This window comes from Bombina bombina, chromosome 4 (genome assembly GCF_027579735.1).
Source record: "Bombina bombina isolate aBomBom1 chromosome 4, aBomBom1.pri, whole genome shotgun sequence".
NCBI classification, from domain to species: domain Eukaryota; kingdom Metazoa; phylum Chordata; class Amphibia; order Anura; family Bombinatoridae; genus Bombina; species Bombina bombina.
The window spans coordinates 40,025,242-40,046,110 of record NC_069502.1 but is presented as its reverse complement, the minus strand read 5'-3'; the positions used below and the strand labels follow the sequence as shown (position 1 = coordinate 40,046,110).

At 40.6% G+C, this 20,869-nt stretch overlaps 1 protein-coding gene across 1 annotated transcript in view; it reads left to right on the top strand.

Annotated features, from left to right (window-relative positions):
• The window catches only part of DTNB (dystrobrevin beta), a 983,126-nt gene that overhangs the window by 639,851 nt on the left and 322,406 nt on the right, over positions 1-20,869 (top strand). The window contains exon 11 of the mRNA XM_053709466.1: positions 3,491-3,568. Within this exon, the coding sequence (XP_053565441.1) occupies positions 3,491-3,568 (78 nt within the window). The remainder of the gene's footprint in view (positions 1-3,490; positions 3,569-20,869) is intronic.

Here is a 20,869-nt window from a genome sequence, read left to right as displayed (position 1 = left end):
AATTAGAATTTCAAACTGCACTGAATGTAAATTACAGGCTAAATGAAATAGAAATAGATATAAGTGAATGTTATTGGCATCTCGTGTTTTCTGTAATATACTTTAATTCCAATGATTGTATTATTAATTGTGCACAAGACCTGAAGAGGTCATATTCACTGATATTCAGTCTGCCCAGGAAGCCTGCGGTTACGACCCTTTAACAGTGCAGTACAGGCACGGTCTGGCCATAGGGCATATACTGCATTTGCCCGGTTGGCCAGGGCCAGTTGTGGGCTGGGCTTGGTTGCCTTAGCCCCACACAGTCACCAGCATTATTATTTGTGCATGATGCAGGGCCAGCCCTGCATATCACTGCCTTGCTGTGTCTGTGAGCCAGTCACAGAGAAGTAACTCCTCTGGATGATGCCCGAGTGCCGGTTTTTGTGTGATTGTGGATATCCTGGCTGCTTTGTCTGTGCATTTGGATGATAACTGTCTGTGTGTCTTTTTTTTCTCTCTGATACTGCAGCTCATGTGTGGTGACAAGTGCACAAGAGGCTGCTATTCTGAGTGATTGGGAATACACAGGTTAATGAGCGCTAAGCACGTATTCTTTATTTTTAATTACATTTCACCCTTTTTCTATTTAATGACAGCTATTTAACAAAATACAGTGACAGAAGGATGTTACAAACTCTTAATTTTTTTTTAAACAAATTAGTACCTTATACTTGTCGGTTTTATGGTATGGTTAAATAACAAAAAGGGGAGGGGAGTAGGCTGCTCTGCCATAAAATGCCTTGGCCTATTTTTGGTCCCAGTCCATCCATGTTGCAGATATATAATATACTAGATTCTAGAACTTCTAAAGCCTTAAAGGATGGTCATTGGTTTGTTCTTTTCATTAGAATAAAAAAAAGTGCCTGTGTGTTTAGCAACATCGTACCTTAGCCATCTGGCCAGAATCTTCTCTGCATGTTAATGAAAATCACATCTAACGGAGTTGTTCTCCTGACAAGAATAAAAGCAAGCCAGGTTTTTCCTTTTTTTGCCTCTAGTTGTCCTGCTCATTATATGTGTTTTTTAGGTTTATGTTCTTTTAACTTTTATACTATTTTTAAATTGTAATGTTTCTTAATGTTTGATGGTAACATTTCTGTGCAATTGAAAAGGTAGGAACAAAAACAAAGAATATAGTTATTTTTCTTTTATTAGGGACTAGTTTTCTCCTTAGATACCTTGTTAAAATCCTTGCAGAATGAATGGGTAATCTACAGGAGCAGTGTTTAAGCATAAAGTACAAATTATCACTGAAATGACATAGGTCACAAGTTTGTGACCTGTGTAAGAAAAGGGGTATGCTTCTTTACACTGGCATACAATTATCTCAGGTAATCAGAAATTAGAGTAAGTTATAAAATTTTACTAGACAGCTAGTATATATTTTTTTTATTGTTTTGCTGTCCTCACTTTAATTAAAAACACATCTCCTTTAAGTAAATATACTTATTCTGTATTTAAGTTGGTTGCGATTGTGAAACTATTAAGTTTTAGTCAATACTGAATTGTATTTTAAAAAAGAGTAAATAGCTATATATGTTGCTTGTCTAAAAAATACAATGTATTGGCTGAATGATTTGTTTGAACAGGTTTTATATTCCTGTATGTTACTTATAGTTCTAGTATATTGCCTCTAAGTTTGAAAGTGACATTCAATAGTAAAATGGTTAATGTGGTTACAAAAAGGTAGCTGATGATTTCAATATATTCAGATTAGAATATGTGTGTAGTCTGATATTTGTACACGGGTATGTAATTTGATGTTTTAATAGTTCTTGCTTATATAATGATGCTTATGAGTTCCTACTAGATCTCAAGCTGTTATATTATTAAGCTCATATATTTCCACTATATCTCAAATTTATTTTGCTGTCTGGTTTAGAAAAATATAGCGGTTGTACTATAGTTATGAACTTTCAATGTACTTTGAGTACAATTTGACAATTGGAGTATTAACAAATTAGCGGAGCACCTGTAATTAACTAAAAACCGCTCATATGAGAACAAGCACTGAGAACAATATCAGTTGCTGTATTATATAAAAAAAACAACGGAGCATTGACATTTAACTCCCCTAGAAACATACCAGCTTACAAATTCACAAATAGAAAACCTATACAGGTTCAAAGCTAAAATTAACAATGTACTTAACAAAAGTTATAAGTGCAACACCTCTCTTTCTTATTCATTGTAGCTACATAGTTGCAGTATTTAGAAACTGACGCTTATATAAATAAAACCAGCTACCTCATAGTATCTTCTTTGCTGAAAAATGATTCTTATCCAATGTTTGACTATACAAGGCTTTAATTTAACAAGCCTACATTGGATCTAAACACAGCTTTAAAGTATATACAAGTGGTATTGTAAAAGTTATAAGTGCAACACCTTTTTCTCTCATTTATTGTAGCTACATTGTAGCAGTATTTAGAAACCGACGCCCATACAAGCAAAAACAGCTATTCTATAGTATCATCTTTGATAAAATAATCTTTATCTAATTATTGAATATATAAAGCTTTAATTTAACAAGCCCACATTAGATCTAAATACAGCTTTATAATATACATAAGAGGTATTGTCAAATTGTACTCAAAGTACATTGAAAGTTCATAACTATAGTACAACCGATATATCTTTCTAAACCAGACAGCAACATAAATTTGAGATATAGTGGAAATATATGAGCTTAATAATATAACAGCTTGAGATCTAGTAGGAACTCATAAGCATCATTATATAAGCAAGAACTATTAAAACATCAAATTACATACCCGTGTACAAATATCAGACTACACACATATTCTAATCTGAATATATTGAAATCATCAGCTACCTTTTTGTAACCACATTAACCATTTTACTATTGAATGTCACTTTCAAACTTAGAGGCAATATACTAGAACTATAAGTAACATACAGGAATATAAAACCTGTTCAAACAAATCATTCAGCCAATACATTGTATTTTTTAGACAAGCAACATATATAGCCATTTACTCTTTTTTAAAAATACAATTCAGTATTGACTAAAACTTAATAGTTCGCACAATCGCAACCAACTTAAATACAGAATAAGTATATTTACTTAAAGGAAATGTGTTTTTAATTAAAGTGAGGGCAGCAAAACAATAAAAAAATATATACTAGCTGTCTTTTTTAACCAACACCAATAAAAGTTACATTTTATAACTTACTCTAATTTCTGATTACCTGAGATAATTGTATGACAGTGTAACGAAGCATACCCCTTTTCTTACACAGGTCACAAACTTGTGACCTATGTCATTTCAGTGATAATTTCTGTGCAATTATTTGTTACAGTGATGTAAAATCACATGTGCCTGTGACTGTAGGTTATGCTTTATAAACCAACTATGCATTAATGAGCAAGAAAATAAATAGTTTTTATGTCCCTTTCTTAACAGTCCTTAAATTTGTTTTCTAGCCCGGCTCGCCCCATGTCCAACATGAATGAGGCCATGGTTACTCATATATCCTCTGGTGCACCCACGCCCACTAAAAGGTATGACAGGGTAATTTGGTATATAATTGGCACAGCACATATTTCTTAAACCTCAAGACAATATTTTCTTTATAGTTGTGTTTATTTGCAGTGGGCAGAGCTAAATAGGGGGTATAAAAATCAATATACCTGGAGCTTGCAGGCTTAAAAGGACCTTCTTCTAAGTGTGTACAATAATCTGACAAAGCATGAGGGAGTGGTTTGCAGTGTATGTTGATTCAGGGTCTTGGTCTGTCAAGAATATTGAGGTCCCAGCTTGGTATCATGATATGTTTTAAACTTTATATTATCAGGTAGTAGTGCTCTTTGAGTAAAAAGGTTCTGATGGAGGATTTAAAGTTTTAAAAACTTGTGACAGAGTGGGGTGATTGAAGAAGAGAGTTGTACATGACACACAGGGTCCCAAAGATAGGAGTGGGAGGTGGTGATGACAGAAACTGAGAACCACAGGTCACAAGCAGAACAAACATGCATAGAAATGGTGACAGAGATATAGTGGGGTGAGATGTTTTGAGGGGGATAAGCCTGTAGTAGGCATTAGAAAGGTATTGTAATAATTGAGATGTTATATTAAAATGGAGTTGACCAGAATTTTTGTTGCTTCTTGAGTGAGAAATTGACACATTTCAGTAATGTTCTGTAAATGGGAGTGGTGGGATTTGATGATAAATTCGATTTGGGGGTTAAAGGAGAGAGCAGGGTTAAATATTACCCCAATGGAAGCAGTTATAGAGAATGGTGAGTTGACAAGGATTTTGAAGTTGCCCAGCATGAGACAAAAAAATGGTAGAAAGAAGCTGCGGAAACCTTTCACTAAAGTGATCAAAGAAAAGTGTATATGGTCCATGGCATGATGCTGAGTGAGAGTATGTGGTGACATCCTTTTTTTCCACCAAGTCTCGGTCTGCTTTATCTGAAAGCCACCAAGGGAGGCACAGCAGGAAAAAAGCAGAGACCATAAGGTGATAGCAACAAGTTTAAAGGAGATGAAGAGTGTTAATGGGTGCTAGTTGCTTGCAAACAGAGAACGCACGGGGTTGGCGATGCCCAGATTTAGCATCAATGACCCTGGGAGCCAGTAGGACAACTTAGTGTTCACACCAAGACCTGTTTAACGGGTGCAGCACCAACAACCGGCTAAAATTGAAGCCAATATTAAGCAAATTAAATTATTATATATTAATATGTATACAAATTATCATTAAATGAATGTGTAAAATGATTCAATGAATTTGAGTTTTGGATAGCAGAAAATGTTATAATAATAGAAAGTATTACATTGCCTCCACTTGACTACTTCATAATGCTACCCAGCTGGCAAAATGTTCTGTGGAGAACACTGCAACTGATTACACTGAAAGCAAGTGGGATTTAGTACTTCTGTTTATTTTAGGGAAGTAAAAGAAGCTTCTCTGTCCTGAGAGAAGTCAATAGGAATGCAGAAGGGAGATGAGAGTAAAAGGTGTTGGATATAAGTCTATGGGGAGGGTGCAGTTGTGATTATTGAATTATCTGTGATAATGTATGTTTACCATCAATTCAAATGCTCTCTCAGTATTTTTTCTTTCCTAAGATATGGTGAATCCACGGGTTCATCAATTACTGTTGGGAATATCACTCCTGGCCAGCAGGAGGAGCACCACAGCAAAGCTGTTAAGTATAACTCCCCACTCCACAATCCCCAGACATACTCTTTGCCTTCAGTGCAAGGAGAAGGTGAAGTTAGGTTTCTGTTAATGATTTTTTCTTCAATCAAGATTTTATTATTTTAAAGCCAGAGCAGGCTTGCTCTGATCTTTACTGACAAATCTGGGTATAGCTGTACTCCACGTTAGTCTCTTCAGTAGGGCTGTGGTAGCTTTCAAGCAGTTTGGAACTTTTGGGGTGGGCATCATTGCATTTTCCTAACAGGTTGCTGCCCTTACATTGAAAGCCAGAGTAGGTTAACTCTGTCCTCTCTTGTGTTCACAGGTCTCTGTGAGGAGTGGCATCCTCTCATACAGGGTGAGCTGTCGTCCTGCCGGACAGCCTGAGGTGCAGGTAAGTGCCATTTTGTTGTTTTATATAGAAGACACAGGAATTTGGCACTAAAATTGGTATCTGCATTTTATTGGGGAATTAAGCTCCTGTTGGTAAACAGGTTCATTAGGCAGGAAGCAGGCACTGGGGCTTTGAGAGGTTAAACGTATGGGGAGAACCCAGGCACGTTAACTAGGTGGTTCAGTGTAGTTCTATCTGGAGTGTGTTGGATAACTTTTGACATGTGTCAGTTTAGATATAACTAATTCCTGAGACATGTTCACGGAGCGCTTTGGTGGGAATTTGATAATTTCGGATAATGGCATCTGGGACCGCCTCTATGATTGTTAGGGAGGCGGGTCTGTTTTCTGTTGCAGTAAATTTCTCCCTACTTGCGTGCTTTCATTTTTGCAGCGTAGCTGATAACGGAAGTGCTGCTGCATCAAGCTCTTCAACGGAGCTATCGATTACAGTCACTACAGACTTCGTTCTATCAGCGGGTTGTGTCCGGTGTGCAGAGGAGACAGGTAGGCACCTCAGTGACACGCTGAGGTGTAGAGAGCCTGTGCCTGTTAAAATTGTCTTAATTTTATTACTTAGCTAAGTATCTTGCCAAAGTAAGCGGTTTTATAAACCTTGCCTTAGCTGTTTTCTGTTGGGAATGAATGCTCTTAAAGGGGCAGTAAATTAAAAAAAAATATATATATATATTTTTTTTTTTTGCAAGATGGATCAAGAGTCTGTGACTCCTGTTCAATGCAAGCTTTATATAGATGGACAAGTTGAACCCCCTTTGCCTTTTTGTTCTGATTGTATTGAAAGAACTTTAATGTAAAGGATAGATTTTTTGTTACTGAGCCACCATTCTCTCAGGTTGATGCTGCTCAGGCAGTGGCACAGCTTTTTCCTCAAGCGTCACGAGCCCAAAACCATTGAGTGCCCTGTGGTTCCTCACAATCTTCTGGAGGACTGTATTTGCATGCAGAAATTGCGTCCCAGGTATCCTCGGCGGTATCTGGGGAAACACAAGAGGAAAGTTAAAGAATCAGATTGTAAGGTTTCTGATCCATTCCAGGCTAACCAAGTTACTCTTCCTGAAGAGGAAGATACTTCGGTAGCCTCTGAGGGTGAGATCTCAAATTTCGGGTAGTATAATTCCTTCTTCTGATGCTGAAGTTGTTTCCTTCAGATTTAAGCTTGAACACCTTTGTGTTTTGTTAAAGTAGGTTTTAGCTACCTTGGACGACTCCGATACTCCTGTCATTGTCAACCCTAAAAATTCTAGCAAATTAAATAGATATTTTGATGTTCCCTCCTCTGTGGAGATGTTTCCTGTGCCAGACCGTGCTACGGAGATCATTGCCAGTGAATGGGAGAGACCTGGAATCCCTTTTTCCCCATCCCCGGTTTTTAGAAAAATGTTCCCGATGGCTGACTCCATTAAGGAATCATAGCAGACAGTACCCATGGTGGAAGGGGTGATGTCTACCTTGGCTAAGATAACCACTTTTCCCATTGAGGATAGATGCTCTTTTAATGATCCTATAGACAAGAAGCTGGAGGCTTACTTGAAAAAGATGGATATTAATCAGGGTCTTCAGTGGCAACCAGTGGTGTGTATTGCTACCGTGAGAAGTGCTGCAGCCTATTGGTTTGATGCCTTGTCTGAGTCTCTTCAAGCAGATACAAGATAGGATTAAGGCGCTTAAGTTTGCCAATTCCTTTATTACTGATGCCTCTTTGCAGGTAATCAAGTTGGGTGCCAAAATATCTGGTTTCGCTATCTTGGCGCGTAGAGCGTTATGGCTGAAGTCGTGGTCAGTTTAAACTTATGGCAATTCCTTACAAGGGTAAGATCTTGTTTGGGCCAGGTTTGGCAGAAATTATTTCCGATATTACTGGTGGTAAAGGATCTTTTCTGCCACAGGATAAGAAGAATAGGCCGAAAGGACATCAAAGTAATTTTTGTTCCTTTCGTACCTTCAGGGATAAGTCTTCGCCCTCCTCTACCAAGCAAGAACAATCCAAGCCTTCTTGGAAACCCAGTCAGTCCTGGAATAAGGGGAAGCAATCCAAGAAGCCTGCAGCTGAGTCTAAGTCAGCATGAAGGGTTCTCCCCCGATCCAGGATCGGATCAAGTTGGGGGGGGGCAGACTATGTTTTTCAGGCATTGATACGGGATGTTCCAGATCCGTGGGACGTGAACTTAGTATCCCAGGGTTACAAATTAGAATTCAAGACCGTTCCTCCAAGAGGAAGGTATCACCTCTCAAGATTATCTTTAGACCAAATAAAAAGAGAGGCGTTCTTGAAATGTGTACAGGACCTTTCCCTTATGGGAGTGATAGTTCCAGTTCCAGTACAGGAACAAGGTCTAGGGTTCTATTCCAATCTGTTTGTGGTTCCCAAAAAGGAGGGAACTTTCAGGCCTATTCTAGATCTGAAGTGTCTAAACGAGTTTCTCAGAGTGCCGTCCTTCAAAATGGAAACTATTCGTTCCATTCTTCCTTTAGTACAAGAGGGTGAGTTCATGACAACCATAGATCTGAAGGATGCATATCTCCATGTTCCCATTCACAGGGATCATCACAGATTTTTCTTAAAGTTTCTGGGGGCTCTTTTGGCAGTAATTCGGTCTCTGGAATTGTTGTGGCGCCTTATCTGGACGACATTCTTGAACAGGCGCCATCTTTTAAACTTGCAAAATCTCACATGGAAATATTGTTGTATTTACTTCACACTCACGGTTGGAAGGTGAATTTGGGAAAGAATTCCCTTGTTCCGGCCACAAGGGTGGTCTTTCTAGGAACAATTATAGATTCTGTTTCAATTAAGATATTCCTGACGTAAATAAGAAGAGCAAAGATTCTTTCCTCTTGCCCATCTCTACAGTCTGCTGTACAGCCATCAGTGGCCCAATGTATGGAGCTAATTGGCCTGATGGTGGCTTCCATGGACATAGTTCCTTTTGTCCGATTCCATCTGAGAGCCCTGCAGTTATGCATGCTCAGTCAATGGAACAGGGATTATGCAGATGTCTCAGAAGATAGTTTTAGATCAGAAGACAAGAGACTCTCTTCTATGGTGGCTGTCATAAGAACATCTGTCTCAGGGGACATGTTTCCGGGGACCCTCATGGGTGATTGTGACCACGGACACCAGCCTGGTGGGTTGGGGAGCAGTCTGGGACTCTTTGAAAGTACAAGGACTTTGGTCTCAGGAGGAATCTGCTCTCCCCATAAACATTTTGGGGTTGAGAGCATTTTCAATGCCTTGATGGCTTGGCCTCAGCTGGCCTTAGCCCAGTTTATCAGATTTTAGTCAGACAACATAACTTGAGTGGCTTACATCAACCACCAGGGGGGAACTTAGAGTTTCTTAGCCATGAAGGAAGTGGCTCCGATTATTCTATGGGCGTAAACTCATAATTGCTGTCTATCTGCCATCCACATTCCAGGAGTGGACAACTGGGAAGCGGATTTCCTGAGCAGACAGACGTTTCATCCCAGGGAGTGGGAACTCCATCCGGAGGTGTTTTACAGGCTAACCAAATGGGGAGTACCGGAATTGGATCTGATGGCGTCTCGTCAGAACACCAAGCTCCCAAAGTACAGGGAGTGCAGAATTATTAGGCAAATGAGTATTTTGACCACATCATCCTCTTTATGCATGTTTGTCTTACTCCAAGCTGTATAGGCTCGAAAGCCTACTACCAATTAAGCATATTAGGTGATGTGCATCTCTGTAATGAGAAGGGGTGTGGTCTAATGACATCAACACTCTATATCAGGTGTGCATAATTATTAGGCAACTTCCTTTCCATTGGCAAAATGGGTCAAAAGAAGGACTTGACAGGCTCAGAAAAGTAAAAAATAGTGAGATATCTTGCAGAGGGATGCAGCACTCTTAAAATTTCAAAGCTTCTGAAGCGTGATCATCGAACAATCAAGCGTTTCATTCAAAATAGTCAGCAGGGTCGCAAGAAGCGTGTGGAAAAACCAAGGCACAAAATAACTGCCCATGAACTGAGAAAAGTCAAGCGTGCAGCTGCCAAGATGCCACTTGCCACCAGTTTGGCCATATTTCAGAGCTGCAACATCACTGGAGTGCCCAAAAGCACAAGGTGTGCAATACTCAGAGACATGGCCAAGGTAAGAAAGGCTGAAAGACGACCACCACTGAACAAGACACACAAGCTGAAACGTCAAGACTGGGCCAAGAAATATCTCAAGACTGATTTTTCTAAGGTTTTATGGACTGATGAAATGAGAGTGAGTCTTGATGGGCCAGATGGATGGGCCCGTGGCTGGATTGGTAAAGGGCAGAGAGCTCCAGTCCGACTCAGATGCCAGCAAGGTGGAGGTGGAGTACTGGTTTGGGCTGGTATCATCAAAGATGAACTTGTGGGGCCTTTTCGGGTTGAGGATGGAGTCAAGCTCAACTCCCAGTCCTACTGCCAGTTTCTGGAAGACACCTTCTTCAAGCAGTGGTACAGGAAGAAGTCTGCATCCTTCAAGAAAAACATGATTTTCATGCAGGACAATGCTCCATCACACGCGTCCAAGTACTCCACAGCGTGGCTGGCAAGAAAGGGTATAAGAGAAGAAAATCTAATGACATGGCCTCCTTGTTCACCTGATCTGAACCCCATTGAGAACCTGTGGTCCATCATCAAATGTGAGATTTACAAGGAGGGAAAACAGTACACCTCTCTGAACAGTGTCTGGAAGGCTGTGGTTGCTGATGCATGCAATGTTGATGGTGAACAGTTCAAAACACTGACAGAATCCATGGATGGCAGGCTTTTGAGTGTCCTTGCAAAGAAAGGTGGCTATATTGGTCACTGATTTGTTTTTGTTCTGTTTTTGAATGTCAGAAATGTTTATTTGTGAATGTTGAGATGTTATATTGGTTTCACTGGTAAAAATAAATAATTGAAATGGGTATATATTTGTTTTTTGTTAAGTTGCCTAATAATTATGCACAGTAATAGTCACCTGCACACACAGATATCCCCCTAAAATAGCTAAAACTAAAAACTACTTCCAAAAATATTCAGCTTTGATATTAATGAGTTTTTTGGGTTCATTGAGAACATGGTTGTTGTTCAATAATAAAATCAATCCTCAAAAATACAACTTGCCTAATAATTCTGCACTCCCTGTACAGATCGAGGTCAAGAGATCCTCAGGCCTTTCTGATAGATGCTTTGGCAGTTCCTTGGAGCTTCAGGTTGGCATACCTATTTCCTCCGTTTGCTCTCCTTCCATGAGACATTGCTCGTATCAAACAGGAGAGGGAGTCAGTGATACTAATAGCTCCTGCGTGGCCTCGCAGGATCTGGTATGCATACCTGGTGGAAATGTCATCTCTGCCACCGTGGAAACTTCTTCAGAGGAAGGACCTTCTACTTCAGGGTGCTTTTCTTCATCCAAATCTCAAAAGCTGACTTCCTGGAGATTGAACGCTTAATTTTATCCAAGCGTGGTCATTGAGACCATGATTTAGGCTCGTAAGCCTGTTACTAGAAAGATTTACCATAAGATATGGCGTAAATATCTTTATTGGTGTGAATCCAAGGGTTACTCTTGGAGTAGGGTCAGGATTCCAAGAATTTTAGCTATTCTCCAGGAGGGTCTGAGAGCGAGCTTCACGGCTCGTCTGGTCTGGCCTCAGTTGGCTTTGGGCCAGTTTCATTCTTGCTATCTGTCGGCGATCCATTTCCCAGGGGTGGACACTTGGGACTTGGATTTTCTGAGTTAACAGACTTTTCAATCGGGAGAGTGGGAACTCCATCTGGGAGTATTCTCCAGCCTGAATTTCAAATGGGGTCAGAGTTGGATCTCATGGCAGCTTGTCAGACTGCCTCGCTTTTGGGTTACAGGTCCAGGGCCCCCAGTCCGGGCTGATAACTGCCCGGACAGTTCTTTGGTCCCTTGGCCTAGAATATCTATTTCCCCCGTTTGTGCTTCTTTGCCGGGTGATTGTTCAAATCAAATAGGAGAAGGCATCAGTATTCCTTCTCGCTTCTACTTAGTCTCGCAGGATTTGGTATGCCGATCTGGTGAGCATGTTATCTCTGCAACCTTGGACATTTCCGTTGAGGCAGGACCTCTTATTTAGGGTTCCTTCTTCCACCCAAGTCTAGTTTCTCTAAAGCTGATTACTTGGAGATTGGACGCTTGATACTATACAAGCGAGGTTTCTTTGATTCTGTCGTAGATACTTTCAGACATGAAAGCCTGTAACTAGGAAGATTTTCCATAAGATAGGGCATAAATATCTTAATGGTGTGAATCCAAGGGTTACTCATGGAGTAGAGTTAGGATTCCCAGGATTTGTGTTTTCTTCAAGAGGGCTTGGAGCAGGGTTTTTTCAGCAAGCTCCCTAGGGGGTCAGATCTCTGCTTTCTCTACTTTGTTACACCAGCGTCTGGCACATGTCCCAGATGTACAATCTTTTTGTCAGGCTCTGATTAGAGTGAGACCTGTGTTTCAATCAATTGCTCCTCCTTGGAGTTTAAATTTGGTTCTTAGAGTTCTTCTAGGGGTTCCGTTTGAACCTATGCATTCCATAGATATTAATTTATTATCTTGGAAAGTTGTATTTCTGGTTGCTATTTCCTCTGCTCGATGAGTATCTGAGCTTTTGGCATTACAATATGATTCTCCTTATCTTATTTACCATTCGTGTTTCGTACGAAATCAGGTTTTCTTTCTAAAGTTGTTTCAAACAAGAATATTAATCAGGGGATTGTTGTTCCTTCCTGGTGTCCTAATCCTTTTTCTAAGAAGGAACGTCTGTTACATAATTTAAACGTAGTTCGTGCTTTGAAGTTCTACTTACTAAGGCCTAGATTTGGAGTTCGGCGGTAGCCGTCAAAACCAGCGTTAGAGGCTCCTAACGCTGGTTTTGGGCGCCCGCTGGTATTTGGAGTCAGTGATTAAAGGGTCTAACGCTCACTTTTCAGCCGCGACTTTTCCATACCGCAGATCCCCCTACGCCATTTGCGTAGCCTATCTTTTCAATGGGATCTTTCTAACGCTGGTATTTAGAGACGTTTCTGAAGTGAGCGTTAGAGCTCTAACGACAAGATTCCAGCCGCCTGAAAATAGCAGGAGTTAAGAGCTTTCTGGCTAACGCCGGTTTATAAAGCTCTTAACTACTGTACCCTAAAGTACACTAACACCCATAAACTACCTATGTACCCCTAAACCGAGCTCCCCCCACATCGCCGCCACTCGATTAAAATTTTTAACCCCTAATCTGCCGACCGCCACCTACGTTATACTTATGTACCCCTAATCTGCTGCCCCTAACCCCGCCGACCCCTATATTATATTTCTTAACCCCTAACTTGCCCCCCACAACGTCGCCGCAAGCTACTTAAAATAATTAACCCCTAATCTTCCGACCGCAAATCGCCGCCACCTACGTTATCCCTATGTACCCCTAATCTGCTACCCCTAACACCGCCGACCCCTATATTATATTTATTAACCCCTAATCTGCCCCCCTCAACGTCGCCGACACCTGCCTACACTTATTAACTCCTAATCTGCCGAGCGGACCTGAGCGCTACTATAATAAAGTTATTAGCCCCTAATCCGCCTCACTAACCCTATCATAAATAGTATTAACCCCTAATCTGCCCTCCCTAACATCGCCGACACCTACCTTCAATTATTAACCCCTAATCTTCCGACCGGAGCTCACCGCTATTCTAATAAATGTATTAACCCCTAAAGCTAAGTCTAACCCTAACACTAACACCCCCCTAACTTAAATATAATTTACATCTAACGAAATAAATTAACTCTTATTAAATAAATTATTCCTATTTAAAGCTAAATACTTACCTGTAAAATAAACCCTAATATAGCTACAATATAAATTATAATTATATTGTAGCTATTTTAGGATTAATATTTATTTTACAGGCAACTTTGTAATTATTTTAACCAGGTACAATAGCTATTAAATAGTTAAGAACTATTTAATAGTTACCTAGTTAAAATAATAACAAATTTACCTGTAAAATAAATCCTAACCTAAGATATAATTAAACCTAACACTACCCTATCAATAAAATAATTAAATAAACTACCTACAATTACCTACAATTAACCTAACACTACACTATCAATAAATTAATTAAACACAATTGCTACAAATAAATACAATTAAATAAACTATCTAAAGTACAAAAAATAAAAAAGAACTAAGTTACAGAAAATAAAAAAATATTTACAAACATAAGAAAAATATTACAACAATTTTAAACTAATTACACCTACTCTAAGCCCCCTAATAAAATAACAAAGCCCCCCAAAATAAAAAATTCCCTACCCTATTCTAAATTAAAAAAGTTACAAGCTCTTTTACCTTACCAGCCCTGAACAGGGCCCTTTGCGGGGCATGCCCCAAGAAGTTCAGCTCTTTTGCCTGTAAAAAAAACATACAATACCCCCCCCCCCAACATTACAACCCACCACCCACATACCCCTAATCTAACCCAAACCCCCCTTAAATAAACCTAACACTAATCCCCTGAAGATCTTCCTACCTTGTCTTCACCATCCAGGTATCACCGATCCGTCCTGGCTCCAAGATCTTCATCCAACCCAAGGGGGGGTTGGCGATCCATAATCCGGTGCTGAAGAGGTCCAGAAGAGGCTCCAAAGTCTTCCTCCTATCCGGCAAGAAGAGGACATCCGGACCGGCAAACATCTTCTCCAAGCGGCATCTTCGATCTTCTTCCATCCGGTGCGGAGCGGGTCCATCTTGAAGCAGGCGACGCGGATCCATCCTCTTCTTCCGATGTCTCCCGACTAATGACGGTTCCTTTAAGGAACGTCATCCAAGATGGCGTCCCTCGAATTCCGATTGGCTGATAGGATTCTATCAGCCAATCGGAATTAAGGTAGGAATTTTCTGATTGGCTGATGGAATCAGCCAATCAGAATCTAGTTCAATCCGATTGGCCGATCGGAGGAAGACTTTGGAGCCTCTTCTGGACCTCTTCAGCACCGGATTATGGATCGCCAACCCCCCCTTGGGTTGGATGAAGATCTTGGAGCCAGGACGGATCGGTGATACCTGGATGGTGAAGACAAGGTAGGAAGATCTTCAGGGGCTTAGTGTTAGGTTTATTTAAGGGGGGTTTGGGTTAGATTAGGGGTATGTGGGTGGTGGGTTGTAATGTTGGGGGGGGGGTATTGTATGTTTTTTTTTACAGGCAAAAGAGCTGAACTTCTTGGGGCATGCCCTGCAAAGGGCCCTGTTCAGGGCTGGTAAGGTAAAAGAGCTTGTAACTTTTTTAATTTAGAATAGGGTAGGGAATTTTTTATTTTGGGGGGCTTTGTTATTTTATTAGGGGGCTTAGAGTAGGTGTAATTAGTTTAAAATTGTTGTAATATTTTTCTTATGTTTGTAAATATTTTTTTATTTTCTGTAACTTAGTTCTTTTTTATTTTTTGTACTTTAGATAGTTTCTTTAATTGTATTTATTTGTAGCAATTGTGTTTAATTAATTTATTGATAGTGTAGTGTTAGGTTAATTGTAGGTAATTGTAGGTAGTTTATTTAATTATTTTATTGATAGGGTAGTGTTAGGTTTAATTATATCTTAGGTTAGGATTTATTTTACAGGTAAATTTGTTATTATTTTAACTAGGTAACTATTAAATAGTTCTTAACTATTTAATAGCTATTGTACCTGGTTAAAATAATTACAAAGTTGCCTGTAAAATAAATATTAATCCTAAAATAGCTACAATATAATTATAATTTATATTGTAGCTATATTAGGGTTTATTTTACAGGTAAGTATTTAGCTTTAAATAGGAATAATTTATTTAATAAGAGTTAATTTATTTCGTTAGATGTAAATTATATTTAAGTTAGGGGGGTGTTAGTGTTAGGGTTAGACTTAGCTTTAGGGGTTAATACATTTATTAGAATAGCGGTGAGCTCCGGTCGTCAGATTAGGGGTTAATAATTGAAGTTAGGTGTCGGCGATGTTAGGGAGGGCAGATTAGGGGTTAATACTATTTATGATAGGGTTAGTGAGGCGGATTAGGGGTTAATAACTTTATTATAGTAGCGCTCAGGTCCGCTCGGCAGATTAGGGGTTAATAAGTGTAGGTAGGTGTCGGCGACGTTGTGGGGGGCAGGTTAGGGGTTAATAAATATAATATAGGGGTCTGCGGTGTTAGGGGCAGCAGATTAGGGGTACATAGGGATAACGGTTGCGGCGGTGTACGGAGCGGCAGATTAGGGGTTAATAATAATATGCAGGGGTCAGCGATAGCGGGGGCGTCACATTAGGGGTTAATAAGTGTAAGGTTAGGGGTGTTTAGACTCGGGGTACATGTTAGAGTGTTAGGTGCAGACGTAGGAAGTGTTTCCCCATAGGAAACAATGGGGCTGCGTTAGGAGCTGAACGCTGCTTTTTTGCAGGTGTTAGGTTTTTTTTCAGCTCAAACAGCCCCATTGTTTCCTATGGGAGAATCGTGCACGAGCACGTTTTTGATGCCGGCCGCGTCCGTAAGCAACTCTGGTATCGAGAGTTGCATTTGCGGTAAAAATGCTCTACGCTCCTTTTTTGGAGCCTAACGCAGCATTTGTTTGAACTCTCGATACCAGAGTTAAATTTATGGTGCGGCCAGAAAAAAACCCGCGGAGCGTTAACAGCCCTTTTACCGCCGAACTCCAAATCTAGGCCTTAGGATTTGCGTCAATCGTCTCCCTTGTTTGTAATTTTTTCAGGGAAACGTAGGGGTCACAAAGCTATGACTACCTCTCTTTCTTTTTGGCTGAAGAGTTTCATCTGTTTTTCATATGAGACTGCTGGACAGCAGCCTCCTGAATGAATTGCGACTCATTCCACTAGGGCTGTGGATTCCTTATGGGCATTCAAAGATGATGCTTCTGTTGAACAAATTTGCAAAGCTGCAACTTGGTCGTCTCTTCACACTTTTTCCAAATTTGATACTTTTGCCTCGGCTGAGGCGGTTTTTGGGAGGAAGGTTCTTCAAGCAGTGGTGCCTTCCGTTTAGGTTCCCTGTCTTGTCCCTCCCTTTTCATCCGTGTACTTATAGCTTTGGTATTGTATCCCACAAGTAAGGATGAATTCCGTGGACTCATCGTATCTTTAAAAAGAAAAGAAAATTTATGCTTACCTGATAAATTTGTTTCTTTTTAGATACGATGAGTGCATGGCCCACCCTGTTTTTCTAAGACAGGTCTTTATTTTTGTTAAACTTCAGTCACCTCTGCACCTTGGCTTTTCCTTTCTCTTCCTAACTTCGGTTGAATGACTGGAGTGGGAGGGAAGGGAGGAGCTATATATACAGCTTTGCTGTGGTGCTCTTTGCCTCCTCCTGCTGACCGGGAGGCATAATCCCACAAGTAAGGATGAAATCCGCGGACTCATCATATCCAAAAAGAAACAAATTTATCAGGTAAGCATAAATTTTCTTTTTATGTTCCTTTAACAAAAACAGTTTTCTAGTGTAAAATGGTCCTAGTGCTTTAAGCCACAAGTGTAGTTGTAAAGCACAGTGCATGGTGGGTGCACAGTGGTACTGTTTAGATCTTTATGCTGCTAATCTCCAAGGCTGCATGTGTTTACTGTGCACTTGTAGGGGCTCATTTACCTGCTATGTCTTGCACTACACATCCACACCTGCCAGATCATATTTATTGTGTGCAGTTTGTTTGTGGGAAAAAAAGTAATTGTAATATTTTAATGACCCTTTGTGTACATTTCATCTGTAAAGAAGTGTATTAAAGCACAGTTGCGTCACTAGAGTTGGTGTCACCCGGTGCGATAAGTTATGGTGTCACACCCCTCCCCAGTAATGTTTTTTTTTTTTTTTTTTTTTTTACTGCAAGAATAGGATTTCATAGAAAAGACAAACTTCCTAAATGGACAGAAAGCAAACACACACAAACACAAAAACACAGGCACACACACACACTCAGACACCCATAAACACACACTCAGACACACACAAACACTTAGACACACACACAAAACACTCTGACACACACACAAACACTGACACACACACAAAAACACTCAGGCACACACACACAAAAAATCAGACACACACACATACAACATATGTAAACGGCACTGCATTAATTATAAAGCTCATGCCTGGAGCTGCTCCCTGGCTCAGCAGAGCATCAAATGAAAGATAAACCGTGCACTCTAAAAATAAATCACTAAAGAAAAGGTTTAGGCGCGCAAACTATGAAAATTCTGCTCTTTGACATTAATGCACCTGAAGTTCACTAAACTGCATTGTAACTTGGAATGAAACCTAATGCTACGGTCAAATGAATGGTCTACACCAAAACTGTTCTTGGTGCTAAAAGGTGGATGTGTGTGTAGAGAATCTTTAATGCTGTTGGGCTGCTTTACTTCCACTGATTTTGGGACTCTTTCTTTAGGATACCTAGGTTCCTTATAATTTAAAAACTGGTAGCCTTTGTCAGGTGGCTGAAATGTGCCCACAAGTGGACCTTCCAACAAGACAAAGGAGACATTCTTGGTTTAAAATAAGAGAGACACTCAATAACAGGCACTATATCCTCTGGGTAATATCATCAACCTCTTGACCATGAAGTGATGCTTCTGACAAGGAAAGTGATATTTCCTAACCTGTAGTGCTTGTTGGCACAAAAACCTGTAGCATCTCAGGACCTGGAATTATTCTGTAGGAATGGACACAAGTTGTCGTCCAGTATTTTCTAAATTATCCTATAAAAATTATAAAAAAAGACTCATTGGTCTTTCAGGAAAATGAAACACAAAGTAAACAAGGCCACTAAGTTTATTTTTTTTTTGTCTTATACATTTATCATTTGAAAAAAATTTACATCACCTTTTTCCTTCTTAATATAAGGAGAGACCACGGCATCATTCCATACCGTTGGGAAATACTGAACCTGGCCACCAGGAGGAGGCAAAGACACCCCAGCCAAAAGCTTAAATACCCTTCCCAATTCCCCCATACCCCAGTCATTCTTTGCCTTTCGTCACAGGAGGATGGCAGAGAAATATCAGAAGATTTCAGAGTAGTTCCTTAGGAGGGCTATCTGCCCTTCGATATGGGACTGGAGTTTAAAGTAGTCTTGTCAGCCTCTCAGTGAGAGCATTGACGAAAGTTAGAGTCTGGAGATGCAGGGAGAGTCTTTCTGCGAACCTATCCAGAGTACCTGCTAAGAGCTCCTAAGCAATCAGTGTTGACGAGTTTCACTGCCTGCTTGTTCTCTCACTCAAGTCCATGTCAGGAGCGATGCTACAAGACTGTCACACTTGAGAGGCTATGTTTTTGTTCCACAGTGTGGATTCTGGTAAGATCGTTTACATTTTTACATATGTTTAAAACGTTAGAAGACAGGGTCAAAGTGTGACTCCTTTTATCTTAATAGAATCATGGGTTAATATCTCCTGAGGGGGATTATTTAACAGTGGGGATTTAATCAAATGTGATGGTTTGATTTTATGTGTGAGATTTTATTGGGCTCATAGACTGTTTGTTATATGCCTGGAACACACAGGTTTTTACTTTCACTTTGAGCGTTGCTCAGCTTGTAGCTTGGCGTGCTTTATCTCATAGCAGGGGCGGTCCTTCCTTGCGCACATGTGACCAGGTGTGGTCTTGCTTTTATTTCCTCTTTCCTGACCGAGCTGGCTGGCGGAGAAGATGTTATTTCTCTGCATTGTCTGGGAGGTGGTGAGTGCCCCATCCATTGGGAGTATAAAGGTGCCATTTTTTGTTTGTTTGTTTTGAGTAATAAAGATAATTTATTTTCTGTGTCCTGCTGTCATTAGCTTAAGCTATGGAGGATTCTGAGATATTAGAGGGTACTCCCTCTATCCCAAATAGTAATACCTGTTTATATTCTGAGGGTATGCCGCCCTCTCAACTATGTTCCACATGCCTTGACAACGTAATTAGGTCAAAGAAGGCTAATCCTTTTAGTAACACGGAGCCGTCCACCTCTGAGGACTCGCCGTCCCATGAGGTGCATACCCAACATTCATCCCCTTCTGCACACGCAGCTTCCTGCAGCACGCTTAATCCTCCATCTGGAGGGGGCTTTTTACCATCAGATTTTACTGCGCAGTTAAAAAAACGGCGGTGTCTGAGGCCCTCAGTGCTTTACCTCGCCCTGCTAAGCGCAAGTGAAAGGTTAAATGTAGCTCATGCCCCGGGGTCATCATGTAATTTATTGGATTTAACTGCTCTGTCTCCGTTATCCGAGGATGAGTCGCTCTCTGAGGCTTCAGAGGGTGAACTTTCTGGGACGGAGTCTGTTGCCTCTAAGTCTCCTGCTGCCGAGGAACCAGCCATTAGATTTAAGATTGAACACTTACGTTTTCTTCTAAAGGAAGTCTGGTCTACACTAGAGGTTCCAGAGGCCAAGCTGCCTGCTAAACCTTTGATTCCCAAATTAGACAGAGTTTACGAGGACAGGGTAGTGCCTTTAACTTTTCCTGTGCCTGTAAAGATGGTGAATATTATGAATGGGACAGAATTGATCTTCCTTCTCCCCTTTATCTTCCTTTAAAAAATTATTCCCTGTCCCGGACTCTCAATTGTTGGTTCCGTCCCTTAGGTGGATGGCGCTATCTCCATTCTTGCCAAACGTACTACTATCCCGCTTGAGGATAGCTCGTCGTTCAGAGAACCGATGGATAAGAAGATGGAAACCCTTCTAAGAAATATGTTTCAACATGCAGGATATTTATTTCAACCAGCAGCGGATGTTGCCGCGGTTGCTGGAGCAGCCACCTACTGGTGCGACTCCTTATAGGAGTTGATCGAGGTGGAGGGTCCCCTCGACGTTATCCAGGAAATAATTAAAGCCTTGAGAATTGCTAATTCTTTTATCTGTGATGCTAACATGCAGATTATTCACCTAAATGCTAAGGTTTCTAGCTTTTCGGTTCAGACACGTTGGGTGCTCTGGCTAAAGTCCTGGTGTGCGGATATGACTTCTAAGTCCAGACTTCTTTCCCTCCCCTTTAAGGGAAAGATTTTATTTGGTCCAGGCCTGGACTCCATTATCTCTACGGTTACAGGGGGCAAGGGTGCCTTCCTACCGCAAGATAAAAAGAGCAAGTCTAAGGGACAAGTTTCTAATTTTCATTCCTTTCGTTCTGATAAATCCCAACGACAATAGTTCTCCGCTAAGCCCACGCAAACCAAGCAGAGCAAGAAGCCCGCCGAGACTAAATCAGCATGAAGGGGCGGTCCCCGT